This window comes from Trachypithecus francoisi, unplaced genomic scaffold (genome assembly GCF_009764315.1).
Source record: "Trachypithecus francoisi isolate TF-2019V2 unplaced genomic scaffold, Tfra_2.0 Lachesis_group11, whole genome shotgun sequence".
In the NCBI taxonomy this organism is placed as follows: domain Eukaryota; kingdom Metazoa; phylum Chordata; class Mammalia; order Primates; family Cercopithecidae; genus Trachypithecus; species Trachypithecus francoisi.
The window spans coordinates 24407668-24425399 of record NW_022681456.1 but is presented as its reverse complement, the minus strand read 5'-3'; the positions used below and the strand labels follow the sequence as shown (position 1 = coordinate 24425399).

The window sequence follows — 17732 nt, the reverse complement described above, 5'->3', positions numbered from 1 at the left end:
TCCAAACCACCACATTCAGGACTCAGTTTCAACGTGAGTTTTGGCAGGGACATTTAAGCAATAGCAAGAACTAAACTCATCAAGCATGCTCCTTGTTTGGGGGGCAATTTAACATCTCTCTTGTCTTTGGGCTGGCACTCTCTGAAATGACAAACAAGCTCCCAGGTGTTTTTGAAAGCCTTAAATGAGCCGAGGAGACCCCTTAGCATCTTCATCCCTAATTATCAGCCTCAGCCTCCAAGGCTGAATTTTCACCTGTCTGGGTTTCGGTGAAAGGCCAGAGCCTAGGAAGCCTCATGCATCTTGGCCCAGGAGTCCCCTGTGTGCTGTGAAGAGGTCTCAGTTGGCCCTTGCCATGCCATGCCATTTCCATGAGGGTTGTTTCATGAAGCATCTGCCATGGCGCTGACCAGGCCTAGGCTAAGTAGGGTGAGAGAGCCGAGATTTAAGGTAGACATCCGTCCTAACAACAACAACAACAACAACAGTTATTATTATTATTATTATTATTATTATTATTATTATTATTTTGAGACGGAGTCTCACTTTGTCACCCAGGCTGGAGTGCAGTGGCACAATCTCAGCTCACTGTAAACTTCGCCTCCCGGATTCAAGCAATTCTCAGCCTCAGCCTCCAGAGTAGCTGGGATTACAGGTGCCCGCCAACATGCCTGGCTAATTTTTGTATTTTTAGTAGAGATGGGGTTTCACCATCTTGGCCAGGCTGGTCGTGAACTCCTGACCTCGTGATCCACTGCCTCAGCCTCCCAAAGTGCTGGGATCACAGGCATGAGCCACCCCGTCCAGCCAGTAATTATTATTATAGCTAAAACTTAATATATTCAATCTGGGTACCATACTTTGTGCGAACTCTTACAAAATATTGCTCATTTAATCCTTACACATGCCTCATGAGGTAGCTATTATCCCATTTCATAGGTGAGAAGACTGAGGCACAGAAAGGCAGCCTGGCCGGGTGCGGTGGCTCATGCCTGTAATCCCAGCACTTTGGGAAGCCATGGCAGGTAAATCACTTGAGGTCAGGAGTTTGACACAAGCCTGGCAACACAGTGAAACCCTGTTTCTACTAAAAATAAAAACATTAGCCGGGCATGGTGGCAGATGCCTGTAATCCCAGCTACTCTGGAGGCTGAGGCAGGAAAATCGCTTGAACCCAGGAGGTGGAGGTTGCAGTAAGCCGAGATCATGCCACTGCACTCCAGCCTGGGTGACACAGTGAGTTTCCGTCAAAAAAGAAAAAGGAAAAATAAAAGAAAAGAAGAAAGAAAAAGAAGAAAAGAAAGACAGCGAGAGACAGAAAGAAAGAGAAAGAGAGAAAGAAAAGAAAAAAAGAAGAAAGAATGAAAGAAAAAGAAAGAGAAAGAAAGAAGGAAAGAAAGAAAGAAAAGAAAAGAAAAAAAAGAACGAGGCAGCCTGAAGTCAATAGCTGGGATGGGATAGAATGGAGATTCTGGCTTAGAAACTATGCGATTCTAGTGCTTCATTTTCTTTCCCTGCCCCCGATGAAGTCTTGCGCTTTCGCCCAGGCTGGAGTGCAGTGGTGTGATCTTGACTCATTGCATCCTCTGCCTCCCGGGTTCAAGCAATTGTCCTGCCTCAGGCTCACAAGCAGCTGGGATTACAGGCACACACTACCATGCCCGGCTAATTTTTGTGTTTTTAGTAGAGACAGGGTTTCACCATGTTGGTCAGGCTGGTCTCAAACTCCTGACCTTGTGATCTGCCCACCTCGGCCTCCCAAGTGCTGGGATTACGGGGGTAAGCCACCACACCAGGCCCAGTGCTTCACTTTCAACTACACACAAGACTGAATCCAAATTGTGGAGGGCGTAGGGCGCGGGGTGGTGGAGGGGTGGGGAATATGTAGCCGTGAAGGGATGGGTTGGGCCTCTTCCTCAACTCTCTCTGTAAGCACACGGGGAAGGAACTAGCTCTCTCTTCCTCATAGTTTCATTTGGGCCAAGATGAGAGGACTCTGACAAGGCTCCCAAGTCAAGGGCACTTCCTGGTGCTTGGAGTAAGACCCAGCATTTAGTTTTTGACCAATGTGATTTCTTTACCCAACCTAAAAGTCTGTAGGACAGGGGTCCCCAAGGGCAGGGGTCCCCAATCCCCAGGCCGTGGACTGATAATGGTCTGTGGCCTGTTAGGAACTGGGCCGCACAGCAGGGCGGGGCGGTGGGTGAGTGAGCGTTACCGCATGAGCTCCGCCTCCTGTCAGCTCAGCAGCATAGGAGTGCAAACCCTGTTGTGAACTGTGCATGCGAGGGATCTAGGTTGTGTGCTCCTTATGAGAATTTGTTTTTTTGTTTTGTTTTTTGAGACTGAGTCTGGTTCTGTTGCCCAGACTGGAGTGCAGTGGCTTCATGTCAGCTTACTGAACCCTCTGCCTCCTGGGTTCAAGTGATTTTCCTGCCTCAGCCTCTCAAGTAACTGGGACTACAGTTGTGTGCCACCACACCTGGCCAATTTTTGTATTTTTAGTAGAGGCAGGTCTTTACCATATTGGCCAGGCTGTTCTTGAACTCCTGACCTCAAGTGATCCACCCACGCTGGCCTCCCAAAGTGCTGGGATTACAGGCATGAGCCACCACCCCTGGCCCCTTATGAGAAATCTAAGGCCTGAACTACCACTGCCCCCCACAGCACCCCATCTGTGGAAACATTGTCTTCCACGAAACCAGTCCCTGGTGCCAAAAACTTTACGGACACCTGGTCTAGGGAGAATGATCCCTACCTGCCAGCCAAGGCTAGCCGTCAGTAGAAATCCTATAGGACTGAGTATATAGTGAACTCACAAAATTGTATGGGGACAGGAGACTCCACATTCAGACCCAAAATAACCCTCTTGTTCTTTCTGCAAATGGTAAGAACCTCCTTGAAAATGTATCCTAAAATTAAGAATAAAAGGACCATGGGGAAATCCTGCAACCCACATAGTTCTGTAGATTTTGTAGTGGTTGATTTCTATACAGGAAGTCTTCACTTAACGTCGTTGCTAAAAAATTAGCTGGGCATGGTGGTGCACACCTGTAATCCCAGCAACTAGGTAGGCTGAGGCATAAGAATTGCTTGAACCCGAGAGGCGGAGGTTGCAGTGAGCCTAGACCACACCACTGCACTCTAGCCTGGGTGACAGAGCGAGACTCTGTCTCCTAAAAAATTAATTAAAATAAAATAAAAACAGGAATGAACATCACATGCACATCTTTGGGGTGTAGAAGGAAACTGGATACCTTGAGAACACCCTTGCAGACGTGGAGAGAATGTGCAAGCTCCACACAGTGGCCCCTGCCAGAATTGATTTTTTTTTCTCATCAAGGTTGTAACAAAATAACTGTTATTCGAGGATATGTTATACTTTTCCTTTGCCTAACACTGCTACTTCTGTCCTGAAGGCACTTTGCAACCAGATTTTCAGTGAATTCTTGGCAGCTTGATGAATTTAGAAAAAGCTATTCTTTCCTCATTCAATCGTCTTGGCACCTTTGTGGAAAATCAGTTGACTGTAAATGTATGGGTTTGGTCACGCACAGTGGCTCATGCCTCTAATCCCAACACTGGGAGAGCTAGGTGGGCGGATCACTTGAGCTCAGGAATTCGAGACCACCCTGGGCAACATGGCGAAACCCTGTCTCTACCAAAAATACAAAACTTAGCTGGGCATGGTGGTGCACACCTTTGGTCCCAGCTACTTGGGAGGCTGAGATGGGAGGATCGTTGGAGTCTGGGAAGTCGAGGCTGCAGTGAGCTGTGATCATGCCACTGCACTCCAGTCTGGATGACAGAGCAAGATGCTATCTCCATCATAAAAATAAAAACAAATATATGGGTTTATTTTTGGACCCTATTCCATGGATCTGCCTTATGCTAGTACCACACTGTCTTGATTCCTGTAGCACTGTATTACTTTTTTTTTTTGAGACAGAGTCTCGCTCTATCACCCAGGCTGGAGTGCAGTGGTGTGATCTTGGCTCACTGCAAGCTCCACCTCCCGGGTTCACGCCATTCTCCTGCCTCAGCCTCCCAAGTAGCTGGGACTACAGGCGCCCGCCACCATGCCCAGCTAATATTTTAAAAATATTTTTAGTAGAGACGAGGTTTCACCATGTTAGCCAGGATGGTCTCGATTTCCTGACCTCGTGATCTGCCTGCCTCAGCCTCCCAAAGTGCTGGGATTACAGGCATGAGCCACTGCGCCCGGCCTGTAGTACATTTTAACATCAGGAAGTGTGAGTCCTCCAACTTTGTTCCTCTTTTTCAGGATTTTTGTTTTGGCTCTTCTGGGTCATTTTCATTTCTGTGTGAGTTTAAAATCAGCCTGGCAGGCTAGGCATGGTGGCTCACACCTGTAATCCCAGTGCTTTGGGAGGCGGAGGCTGGCAGATCACTTGAGGCCGGGAGTTCAAAACCAGCAGGAACTACATGGTGAAACCCCATCTCTACCAAAAATACAAAAAATTAGCTGGGCATGGTGGCACACATCTGTAATTCCAGCTACTCGGGAGGCTGAGGCAGGAGAATCGCTTGAACCCAGGGGGCGGAGGTTGCAGTGAGCTGAGATCGCAACATTGCACTCCAGTCTGGGTGACAGAGCAAGATTCTGTCTCAAATATATACATTTTAAAAGATCAGCTTGACAATTTCTGCAAAAAAAACACAAACAAACAAACAAAAAACAAACGAACAAAAAAACAAAAAGAACAAAGTCAGCTGAGAGAGTTTGATAGGGATTGTGTTGAATCTATAGGCCCTTTGGAGAGTATAGGCTGTCATCTTAACAATTTTAGGTCTTCTGATTCATGAATATGAAATGTTTCCCCATTTATTTAGATCTTCAATTTCTTTCAGCAATGTTTTGTAGTTTATAGGTCTTACACTGCATTTGTTAAATTTATTCCTAAGTATTTTACTTGTTTTGATGCTATTGGGAGTGGAATTGTTTCCCAGGCTGGTCTCAAACTTCTGGGCTCAAGCAATCCTCCCATTTGGCCTCCAGAAGTGCTGGGATTACAGTCATGAGCCACCGCACCCGGGTTTTTTGTTTGTTTGTTTGTTTAAGAGACAGGATCTCTCATTCCATTATTCAGGCTGGAATGCTGTGCTGCGATCAAAGCTAACTGCAGCCTCAAACTCCTGGCCTTAAGTGATCCTCCTGCATCAGCCTCCCAAAGTGCTGGGATTATGGGCATGAGCCACTGCACCCAGCCAGGACCATGTCTTATGATATTTTGCATCCTCAGTGTTGAATATCATGTCCAGTACATGCTGGATATTCCGTGCATACTGACGACTTGCCATGTTATGATCTGTAAGAGAGTTCTGATGAACAGACTTGAGAGTGTATGCACATGTCACTGCAGATTCCAGGCATACCAGCAATTGTCTGTGCCACCCTGCCAAAGGGCAGGCCAATGCCGCCGTGTCTGTACCTCTCCACCACTCCTTCCTGACCCAACTTAATTGGACCAGGACTCAATCCAACATTAAACTGGGCCAATCAGCTTCATTTCCTGAAGATCTGGGAGCGGGGCACTGAGCAGCTGAGTCAGGTATGTTTGCAGAGCTGAGTTATGAGGCCCTGTGCACGATGGTGCATACACAGCAGCCATGAGGAAACAGAAGGAAGCCAGACTCGTTTCTGGCAGAAAAGGGCAGAAACAAGAGCTACAGATTCAGAGGGGCAGCTGTCTTAGGCCTTGGTGGTTCCCCAGATCCCTGTTCCACTGAATGACACCAGACTGTGCTTTATTCCTATGCAATCTCTCTAAACCGTCAGAGGCTACAAACCATCAGCCCATCAACCAAAGCTGCACTGCAGATGCATTTTATTGAACTCACACATCATTTGAACATTTCTGATCAAATATACTAATATTTGGAGATTTCACAGAAAATCCTAGACTCCTCTCTTGAACACTGGAAGATCTGGTCCCACTGGACCCATGGTGGAACAGCATCAGCTGGGAGTTGTGGCCACCCGCTGTAGACAGCGCTGGCGTTTCTCTTGTCCTTATACCTTTTCCATTTCACTGATTTACATTCCCTGAATTTCCCCTGTAGGAAATTAACTACTGATCCCAGTCTTATAATAAAGCTCTGTTCCTTAATTTTAATTACCCTGAGTAGAATTTCTGTTCCTGGCCACGAAACAGCACTGATGAGAGCTCTGTGGCCTACACATCCATGTCAGGCTCCTTGCAACCATCACCCATTCAACAGCCATTGCTATCCTTCTTCTGTGCTAACAGAATCCCAATTTTGTGTTCAAGAGACTGTGGGTATCCCTTGGTGCTGGTAGGCCCTTCCTTCCAGCCCTACAGCAGGACTCGTGCTGGGATGGACATGAGAAGCAATGGTAAATCTGCCGGGGGACTTCCTTTTCTAACCAAAACCAACAGACTCTTCTGAAAGAAAACGTTTCATGACCGCTCCTTTCCCATTCTACCTTCTTTGAAAATAAATATGATGTCCAGCACAGGGGCAGCCATTTTGTGACCATGAGGTTTCAAGCATAGGGTCAAATGGCCAAAATGCCGAGGATGGTGACAAGGAAAGGCAAAAAGAAGCTGGGTTCTTGATAACATTGTTACATGTTGAACCTTCTCTGATCTCTGCGTGGTTTTGGTTCTAATGGTTTAAGCAACTATTGACTGGGATTACTGTTATTAGGTTGGTGCAAAAGTAATTGCATTTGGGAGGCCGAGGTGGACGGATCACTTGAGGTCAGGAGTTTGAGACCAGCCTGATCAACATGGTGAAACCTGTCTGTACTAAAAATACAAAAATTAGCCAAGCATCAAGGCGGGCACCTGTAATCCTAGCTACTCGGGAGGCTGAGATGGGAGAATCACTTGAACCTGGGAGGTGGAGTTGCAGTGAGCTGAGACTCGGTCTCAAAAAAAAAAAGTAATTACATTTTTTGCCATTGAAAGTAATGGGAGGGGAGACTCTTGATCTCATCATTCAAGGCTTTCTGTTGCTTAATATTATATTAAAAACAATGAATATTCATACTCATTTCAAAGTCAATTCCTAAGATACTGTTTCATCCCATTGTGAACACCACCAAGGTCTGTTATATGTTTTTTAGAATACTTGAAGTAAGAGAAAGACAGAAATACATAGCTCTGGCTACATTAAATATATTTTGTCACTTTCTGAGATCTTTCCTAACTCTGAGAGAAACATGGCATTTCCATTAATGAAAACAGGAGCTTTTTGAATAGGATTGTTCAAAATTAGATACAAATGTCTTCAGCTAAAGGTCTCACATATTCAGAGGTTGGGGTGCCTTTTGTGATAGCTCTTGTGTCATTTGATAATATTGATTTTTTGAAAAGGGCAGGCTATTCAGAAGGCAAGGAGGTTTTTTTTGTTGTTTTTTGTTTTGTTTTGTTTTTGAGATGGAGTCTTGTTCTGTCACCCAGGCTGGAGTACAGTGGCGCAATCTCAGCTCACTGCAAGCTCCGCCTCCCAGGTTCACGCCATTCTCCTGCCTCAGCCTCCCAAGTAGCTGGGACTACAGGCACCCACCACCATGTCCGGCTAATTTTTTTTGTTTTTGTACTTTTAGTAGAGACGGGGTTTTTACCATGTTAGCCGGGATGGTCTCGATCTCCTGACCTTGTGATCCGCCCGCCTCGGCCTCCCAAAGTGCTGGGATTACAGGTGTGAGCCACCGCGCCCAGTGAGAGTTTTTAACTTTCACTTTCTTAAATAGAGAAAGGCCTCAATTGTAAACCCCTTTACCCTAGTCTCTGGGAAATATTCCTGCCCACCAAGTACTCTATCCCCACCTAGCCCCCAGCTCCACTGGGTTATTCTAGGGTGAGGGAATGGACATGATCATCCAGCAGCATCTGACCAGCCGGAAGGCAAAAGAGACAAGCACAAGTTCTGTGTTACCCAGGAAAGCTCAGCTGTCTGGAAATAATTAGAGCTACAGCCACACGTGGTTCAAGGAAATGTGGTTGTCAGAGAGAGACAGAGATCTGCCAAGCTGTCTCCTCTCCAACTGCCTGGGTCGAGGGGGCTGCAGCCCATATTTTAGAGACACAGTATTGTTTTCAGTTGATCTAGAACTTGAGCTGGAGGAAGTCCCCCATCATGACCTGCACACTATTAGAGGAAAGTGTTGTCTCCAACAGGCACAGCCACAATGTTGGTAGCCAACAGTGCATCTTTCCCCACTCATTGGAAAGGAGATTATCATACTAAAGCATTGAGATGAATTTCGATGAACAAAGGTAGGTAGGCCGTTAGGCTGGACTGTCACTAGGACATGATGACAATGAATCAACTTAGGCTCTTGCAATGTCCATCACTGACATGTTTTAATAAGAGATGAACGCACAAATTGGCTTCCTTGCAATGTTTACTTCAAGCAGTAGGTCAGTCTGCTCTGGCCTTTGATGGGATCTGCCAGCTTCCTCCCTCCTTGTCTAGGTCCCCTGCCTTCACCATGGGGAAAAAAGGCTCCAGTAAACCAAATCCCAGAAGTGATGTCGCCTGCGGAGACCAACTCAAAACCAACTGGCCTCCTTCCTCTTCCTTTGAAAATATATACATTTCATACACCTGAGTCCTCCCACCTCTCTCCACTCCACAGCAGGCTCCATGAATGGAACCCCAGGGGCTGCCTTTGGGTAATGACCAAGATGGCCCTGGACAGAAGAGCAGCTTCACAGCAGGGAATCCTGGTCCCCTGATCCCCATGGGATGAGATGGTGGGTGAAGCATCCTTTTGGTTTCTCTGCCCATTCAGCTATCTACCCATGCACAAAACCCAAAGCCCTGGATTTTGGATTTTGTACCTGCAACCTGAGTAAACTTTTTCCCCTCAAGAGTCATCATTCAGGCGGGGTGCAGTGGCTCACACCCGTAATCCCAGCACTGTGGGAGGCCGAGGCAGGTGGATCACTTGAGGTCAGGAGTTCAAGACCAGCCTGGCTAACATGGTAAAACCCTGTCTCTACTAAAAAGTACAGGTGAGCACCTGTAATCCCAGCTACTCGGGAGGCTGAGACAAGAGAATTGCTTGAACCCGGGAGGCAGAGTTGCAGTGAGCCGAGATTGCACCACTGCACTCCCACCTGGGTGACAGAGCAAGACTCTGTCTCAAAAAAAAAAAAAAAAGACACCATTCAACCTGACCAAGGAGGAGGCCAGGAAAGAAGCTGGAACCGTGGCCTTCGCTGCCTCAGAAGGAGAGGCCCCTGCTCTGGCTTGAGCTTGATTCACTTTGGCCTCAGTCCTCAGTTCCCAGGGGGTAACAGCATTCTGAGGTCACCTGGTGCAAGTCCAGCTGTCCCCAGGGACACATCTGGATCTCTTGGTGCCAACAATGGCAACTCCCAAGGGGGCTGGGTGGGGGCACGTAGCTCTAGTTTGAATGCACCATGTCCATCTGCCAGAGAATCCACTGGTCAGGTTCTAGGGAGGCAAACAGGGGTGCTCCTGTCAGGAAATAGCTGCTCAGACCACACCTAGATAACCTGTAATTTCAAAGAAGAAAGCCTGGGGCGGTGGGTGTGGGGGAAACCTACTGAACAGGTCTGGTGGGTGGACAGCAGGTGTCACATGGGCCTGAGCCTGGATGGTATCTACAGATAAATCTTTTGGTTGTTCACTGAGGGTGTGGCCAGGTGACTCTGGATGGTGTCTGATTGGTTGCTGGCATCACCAGACCCTCCTAATATGGGTAGTTTTCCCATGTAGATCCATAGGTTATGAACAAACCTTTCACCACATACACAGAGAACCCCCTAGAGCAAGTATCCCCCCATCCCTGGGTGGACCTCAATGAAGATGAGCAAACTGATTCAAGACACAAAACCCTGTTGGTCCAGGTCATACTCTTGGGTGAGTTCTTGATGTCGGCAGTGACAATCAGTGCCCCAGTTGGGGCCCGCCAGCCCCCCGAGCTCTGCAGCCTCAAAGACCAGCACAGTCCCCCATTGGTCACTATTCCTGAGAGCCAGAGTTCGACCTGGTAACACCTGCACCGTGCATTCCTCGGCCGACCATCTCCTGGCCCCATTCCCGGTGGCTGGACTCCTGCAGTCCTCGGCCTTTGGTCTCGATGGGCAAAAAGCAGGAGGCCAGGGCAGCCAGGAGGCAGCAGCCACTGTAAACTGCCAGAGTCAGGTACACAGAGGATTCCAGCATCACCTAGGGGAAGGAGACATGGTTCGGTGAAAGTATCCCTTCTGAAGCACAGACAGCGCCAACCATCAAATAGTATTAGTAACATCAGGCCTCTCATGATACTTGGTTGCTAAAAAGAATCCGGTGATTCCCTCCTCTCTCCCTTTGTCCCTCTCTCTCCTTGTGACACGCCTGTCCCTCCTTCGCCTTCCTCCATGAGTAAAAGCTTTCTGAGGCCTCACCAGAAGTCAAGCAGATGCTGGTGCCATGCTTGTACAGTCTGCAGAATCGTGAGTCAAATAAATCTCTTTTTTTCATAAATTACCTGGTCTCAAGTATCCTTTTTTTTTTTTTTTGAGATGGAGTTTTGTTCTTATTGTCCAGGCTGGAGTGCAATGGTGCAATCTTGGCTCACCACAACCTCCATCTCCCAGGTTCAAGCGATTCTCCTCCCAAGTAACTGGGACGACAGGCATGCGCCACCACGCCTGGCTAATTTTGTATTTTTAGTAGAGACGGGGGTTTCTCCTTGTTGGGTAGGCTGGTCTTGAACTCCTGACCTCAAGTGATCCACCTGCCTTGGCTTCCCAAAGTGCTGGGATTACAGGTGTGAGCCACCGTGCCCAGCCAAGTATTCCTTTAAAGCAACACAAAACGGACCAACACAGATGCTATGCCACAGCCCTATGAGCTAAGTACTTCATCCCCATTTTACAAAGGAGAAAACTGAGGCTCAAAGAGGGTAAGTTGTTCCTACCCAAGTTCATATACATAATAAGGATGGGGCTGGGATTTGAACTTGGGTCTGCTAAGCTTGAGTCTGGGCTCCTTATAACTCTTCTCTCCTCTGAAATAGTGCAGTGCCTGTGCCAGCTTCCTAGCTTTTGGCATATGGCAAACCACATGGCAGAACTGAGTTCCATTTTCTTTTCTTTTTTTTCTGAGATAGGAGTCTCGCTCTGTCTCCCAGGCTGGAGTGCAGTGGTGTAATCTCAGCTCACTGCAACCTCTGACTCCAGGGTTCAAGCAATTTTTCTGCCTCAGCCTCCCGAGTAGCTGGGACTACAGGAGTGTGCCACCACACCTGGCTAATTTTTTATATTTTTAGTAGAGACGGAGTCTCACCATGTTGGCCAGACTGGTCTTGAACTCCTGACCTCAAATGATCCACCCACTTCGGCCTCCCAAACTGCTGGGATTACAGATGTGAGCCACCGCGCCCAGCCCATTTTTTCATTTGCCAAATGGGTGTAGAGTGATGTCACTTCCTAAGAAGAAGAACCTGGGAGCACCTGGCACCATGCAGGCACATGGTGAGCTCTCAACCAGAATCAGTTAGGAGTGCCACACAATGGCCAGGACGAAAGTGGAACAGAAACACTTGGCTAAACATGTCTTTAAATTCTGTTTCTCTGAAATATTCAGGCTTGGCAAATCCACAGAAAGCAGATGGGTGGTTGCCAGGAGCCTGGGGGAAGTGGGGAATGAGGAGTGACTGTTTAGTGGATCCAGGGGTTTATTTTGGGGTGATGAGAATGTTTTGGAACTAGACAGAAGCAGTGGTTGCCCAACGCTGTGAATGTGCTGAATGCAACTGAATTGTTCCCTTTAAGGTGGTTAATTTTGTTATGTGACATTTACCTCAATAAAAAAGTGATGCAAACAGAAAAAAACCTGGATTTTCAAAAAGCAGAAAGACTTACTAAGATCTCTAGATACAAATGCTTCATGACACACGAAGAGTTGCAAAATTTTGCAATGACGTCTAATTATCTAATTCAAAAAGCAGGAACTGGCATATTTATTCGTTTTCCACTAAATTGTGTCGGCGTACTTGTTTTGTTTCCCTTTTTTTTTTTTCTTTTTGAGACAGGGTCTCACTCCATCACCCAGGCCGGAGTGCAGTGGCGCAATCTTGGCTCACTGCAACCTCTGCCTCCTGGGTTCAAGCGATTTTTGTGCCTCAGCGAGAATTACAGGCACCTGCCACCACACCTAGTTAACTTTTGTATTTTTAGTAGAGATGGGGGTTTCACCATGTTGGCCAGGCTGGTCTCAAACTACTGACCTGAAGTGATCCGCCCACCTCAGCCTCCAAAAGTGCTGGGATTATGGGCCTGAGACACAGCACCCAACCCTTCTTTCCTTCTGTTAAAAAAAAAAAAAAAAATTCGGCCAGGCACAGTGGCTCATGCCTGCAATCCCAGCACTTTGGGAGGCCGAGGCGAGCAGATCACGAGGTCAAGAGATGGAGACCATCCTGGCCAACGTGGTGAAACCTCGTCTATACTAAAAATACAGAAATTAGCCGGGCGTGGTGGCAGGCGCCTGTAATTCCAGCTACTCGGAAGGCTGAGGCAGGAGAATCGCTTGAATCTGGGAGGCAGAGGTCGCAGCGAGCCGAGATCATGCCACTGTACTCCATCCTGGGTGACAGAGTGAGACTCCGTCTCAAAAAAAAAATTCAACTTTTATCATAGATTAAGGGGTCCACTGCAGGTTTGTTACACGGGTATATCGCATGATGCTGAGGTTTGGGGTACAAATGGCCCCATCCCCCAGGTAGTGAGCACAGTACCCATAAGTGGATTTTTCAGCCCGTGACTCCCACCCTTCCTCCCCAGTCTAGTGGTCCCCAGTGTCCATTACTCTTGTTTTTATGTCTATGTGTATTCAATGTCTAGCTCCCAAGAGAACATGCGGTATTTGGTTTTCTATTCTTGCATTAATTCGCTCACAGTGGCCCACTTGTTTTCATCCAAATATTTTTTAAAGCAAATCATATGGCAGCCCAAGGATTTTCTTCACAGGGAAGAGGTGGGTTTGACTCCTGGATTGTCTGCTTTCCAGCTGCATGACCTTGGGCGTGTCATTTTAGCCCCTGAGCCTCTGTTTTCTCATCTGCAGGCAATATTTCTTCTGTCCTCGGGTGTGTTGTTAGGATAAAATGAGCAAATGTGCCCTGAGGGCTCTGGGGACAATCGGTATGTAGTAACTGCTTCCCGTGCATGGGGTTTTGTCACCCTCCCACCCCTCTGTATTTGGGGGTTTCACCTACCTGGGCAATGAACGGAGTGATAAGCGCACCCACTCTTGCCATGCCACTGCAGGTGCCCAGGCCGAGGGCCCGCGTTGCCGTGGGGTAGACCTGAAACACAGCAGCTGGATATGGGCATGGGGACATTCAGGTTCCTCCCACCACTCTAGCTCCAGGCTGATAGGACCAACCCCAGGGGCAGGCCTGAGGTTAGGGCAAATCCCTCCAGTGTTGGTTACGCCCTTAAGGGAAAGGAATCCTCACCCCAAAGGGCACGGGAGGTTCAACTCAGAACTAGGGCAAGAGGCTGAGCTGTGGATGGGAACCCAGTAAAGGGGTCCACTCTATCCTGGGGGGCTCCCCAAAGACTCCTCCACCAGGAACTGCCACAAGTTCAGAATTCAGGGGTTGCTCTCCACCTTCTTTTCATGAGTTCACCTTGAAACCTGGGTCACAGGCTTACAAGGGATTTCATAAAGAGAGAGATGGAAATGTTTACAGTCTCTCAGCTTGTACCCAGTAGAGGCCACGTGCCTCTTTCTTCCCTAGGCAAAGTGAGAAGGGATTGTGCATCTTCCAGGCTGAGGTAATTAAGAAGGGTGCGTTTTCTCCTCTCCTTTCCCATGTCTGCTGGCTGGGAGGAAGACTCCATGGCCCTAAGCCAGGGCTTCTCAGCTTGGACACTATGGACATTTTGGGATGGCTCATTCTTTGTCATGGGAAGGGGTTTGCTATGCACTGTAGGATGTTCAGCAGCATCCCTGGCCTGTACCCACGAGATACCAGCAGCACTTCTGCCTCCCCCTGCCACCTTATGACGATCCAAAATATTCCCAGGCATTGCCAAATGTCCCCTGGGGCAAGATCCCTGGATAAGAAAGGCACACAATTCGAGGAGCCTGGGTCCCCAAATCACTGGAGGAGGAAAGCTGTCCCCCAACCTAGAACACTCATATTGGACTCTTTTATTTACCTATTTATTTAAGACAGGGTCTCACTCTGTCATTCAGGCTGGAGTGCAACGGCATAATCACGGCTCACTGTAGCCTCAACCTCCCCGGGCTCAGGTGATCCTCCCACCTCAGCCCCACCCCGAGTAGCTGGGACCTCAGGCATGTGCCACCACTCCCAGATAATTTTTGTATGTTTTTTAGGGATGGGGTTTCACCATGTTACCCAGATGGGTCTTGAGCTCCTGAGCTCAAGCGATCCACCCGCCTCGGCCTCCCAAAGTGCTGGGTTTACAGGGGTGAACCACTGTGGCTGGCCTGGGCTTTTTTATAAGTGAGAAGCTGCTCTTGTGTCGAACACTCCACTTTGGGGGTTCTCTGTTACATTAGCTAGCATGTTTTAACAAGTGCAATGCTCAGTGTAGGAAGCTTGCAAAGAATAAAAACATGAAGAGGAAAATATAAAACTCAGGTTCTCAATACTCAAGAGATTTGTACCATTTTTATGTATATTCCTCTAGCTTTTTCTGGATTGTATATAGCACATATGTCTTCATTCACTTAGTTATTCAGCACATACTTTTTGAGTTCATACCATATGCATTTATACATGATATTTCAATTCACTCAATTACATAAACAATATAGAAATATATTCTCCTCGTAAAAAAGTCAAAATGCCTAAATTCTCTCTTGATCCACTCCCTCTGCCAGGAAAATTCTCCCCATAGGACCCCACTATTAGTGATATCTTTGGAATGTATCTTCCCAGATATGTTCAAAAATATACACATGGAAAATACAGTATTTTAAAAATACATAAATGGTATCATATCATACATATTATGCTGCAATTTGCCTCTTCCATTCAGTAGTATGTCTTAAAATCCTATCCACATCAATACATAGACATCCACCTTATTATTATTATTTTTTTTGAGATAGGGTCTTGCTCTGTTGCCCAGGCTGGAGTGCAGTGGCATGATCATGGCTCACAGCAGCCTTCAACTCCTGGGCTTAAGTGATCCTCCTGTCTCAGCCTTCTGAGTAGCTGGAACTACAGGTGTGCACCACCACAGCCTGGCTAATTTTTATTTTATTTTTTCAGAGAGAGGGTCTTGCTATGTTGCTCAGGCTGATCTCAAACTTCCAGGCTCAAGTGATCCTCCCGCCTTGGCCTCCCAAAGTGTTGGGATTACAGGCGTGAGCCACTGCGCCTACTATCTCATTTTTTAATGGTTTCTGGAAGCAGAGCATCCCCCACAGCCACTCTCCCACCACCGCCCATTTCCCAGCAGCTCCCAGACACCCCTCCTACCTCAGGTGTGTAAACATATGCCGCTTGAAAGCCTCCAGAAATAAACGCTCTTGCAATGAAGAGTAACAGAGTGAGCACATTTCTAGGAGGAGGATAAAGGCAGATGATGGCATTGTTTTCTGTCTGCTTGTTTCAGCATAGTCCTATCTTCCCAGGCAGTATCAGTGCCCTAGCATTAGGCAAAGGTTACCCCTCCCTGATGCTCATTGATACAGACATGTGGGCACACATATTTCAGTATCATCTTGACAGTCCTGCTTTTGTAAGTTCGTCATTCTTCAAAGTACCAGGCTGAGAGATGGGAACACCTGTGGTGCCCAGGATGGGCACAAGATTAGGGAGAAGTGATATAAATAGTGGAAAGCTCAGACAGGAACTTGGCTGGGGACGGAGCAGGAATTGAGCCAGGGGCCAGCTGAGCTGGGGAAAGTAAACCACTATTCAGTATTCTTAGGATAATTCTGATCCCAACCCTCTGTCCCATTGTTCCCATAAATGTTCCAGAACACCAACATTTCAGGGTCAAAGCTACATCTCCCAACCTTCCTCAGACCAGGAGGTGGCCCACAGATTCCTCATTGGGTGTGGTCTGGGGCCTCTTAGAGATCAAGAGAGGCATAAGCCATTTCTATATTTTGAGGTTCTTGGCAAATGGAAAAATGGAGAAATGTTAAAGTGGGATTACAAAACAGGGCCTATTTGAAATATTTCCACTGAACAAGTTAACAGTTTTAACACATACATAAATAGCTACATTTATGATCTCACTGGGAGATGATATCAAAAGTTTAAATTTGGCATCATTAGAGCAAAACTGGAGCCAAAGTTCCCTCCTGACTACAACCCCCATCAGAGGCCCCTCCCTAGGCCTGATCTTTTATCCAGTTGTGGGGCAGCCATGAGCCTCAGTCCTAGTGAGCACCTGCACCTTTACCTGTTTCTGCACCCACTCCTGGGCCTGCACTGACACCGGCACCCCCACTTGTACCCACACTTGGGCCAATACCCACACCTGGGCCGGCACCCACACCTACACCCATACTTGGGCCTACACCCACACCTGGGTCTGCACCCACACCTGCACCCATACTTGGGCCAATACCCACACCTGAGCCTCACCCACACCTGTACCTACACTTGGGCTTACACCCACACCTGGGCTTGTACTCACACCTGCACCAACACCTGGGCCTGCACCTACACCTGCACCCACACCTGGGCCTATACCCACACCTGGGCCTATACCCACATCTGTGCCCACCCTTGGGCCTACACCCACACCTGGGCCTGCACCCCTACCTGCACCCACACTTGGGCCAATACCCACACCTGGGCCTGCACCACACCTGCACCCACACCTGGGCCTATACCCACACCTGGGCCTATACCCACATCTGTGCCCACCCTTGGGCCTACACCCACACCTGGGCCTGCACCCCTACCTGCACCCACACTTGGGCCAATACCCACACCTGAGCCTGCACCACACCTGCACCCACACCTGGGCCTGCACCCACACCTGTGCCCACACTTGGGCCTATACACACACCTGAGTCTGCACCTATACCTGGGCATACACCAACACCTGCACTCACACCTGTACCTGTACCCATACCCACACCTACACCCACACTTGGGCCTGCACCTCCACCTGGGCTTACACGAACATCTGGCCTGCACCTCTACCTGGGCCTGCACCCACACCTGCACCCACACCTCCACCTGTGCCCATACTCACACCTAGGCCTGCAGATCGCCTACCTTCCAACACAGATAAACAGCAGGAGGCTACAGAAGGAGAAGATGACGAAGCACAGGGCCATGGTCTTCTTGCGCCCCAGGCGGTCAATAATCCACAGAGTCACAAGGACACCTGGAAGGGGAGTGGGGAGACATAGGCAGCTTCTAACGTGATTCCCAATGCCCTCCACCCTGGTAGAACAGCCTGTACCATCCCCTCCCCTGGAGGGTGGACTAGACCTAGTGACTCACTTCTAATGACTAGAAGACAGCAGAAGTGATAAGGTGTCACTTGTGAGGTCAGGTGATAAAAGACTATGACTTTTATCTTGGTATCTTCTCTCCCTGGCCCTTCTCATGTATTTGCTTTAATGGAGAAGGCCAACTGGCAAGGAACTGAAGGTAGCCTCTGGCCAACAGCCAGCAAGGAACGGAGGCCCTCAGTGCAAAAACCTTCAAGGAATGGAATCTTGCCAGCAACCATGTGAGTAAGCATGGGAATGGATCCTGCCCCAGC

At 48.2% G+C, this 17732-nt stretch overlaps 1 protein-coding gene across 3 annotated transcripts in view; it reads right to left on the bottom strand.

Moving 5' to 3' along the window:
- Positions 1 to 5832: 5832 nt before the first annotated feature.
- The window catches only part of SVOP (SV2 related protein), a 112202-nt gene continuing 100302 nt past the window's right edge, over positions 5833 to 17732 (bottom strand). Inside the window, exons 13-16 of one of the 3 annotated variants that reach the window (XM_033220721.1) lie at positions 17237 to 17348; positions 15476 to 15557; positions 13229 to 13318; positions 5833 to 10194 (exon numbers count right to left, since the gene is read on the bottom strand). In XM_033220721.1, coding sequence (XP_033076612.1) covers positions 9988 to 10194; positions 13229 to 13318; positions 15476 to 15557; positions 17237 to 17348 — 491 coding nt within the window. In that variant the 3' untranslated portion in view covers positions 5833 to 9987. The remainder of the gene's footprint in view (positions 10195 to 13228; positions 13319 to 15475; positions 15558 to 17236; positions 17349 to 17732) is intronic. The other 2 variants (XM_033220723.1, XM_033220722.1) reach the window with 2 other exon arrangements.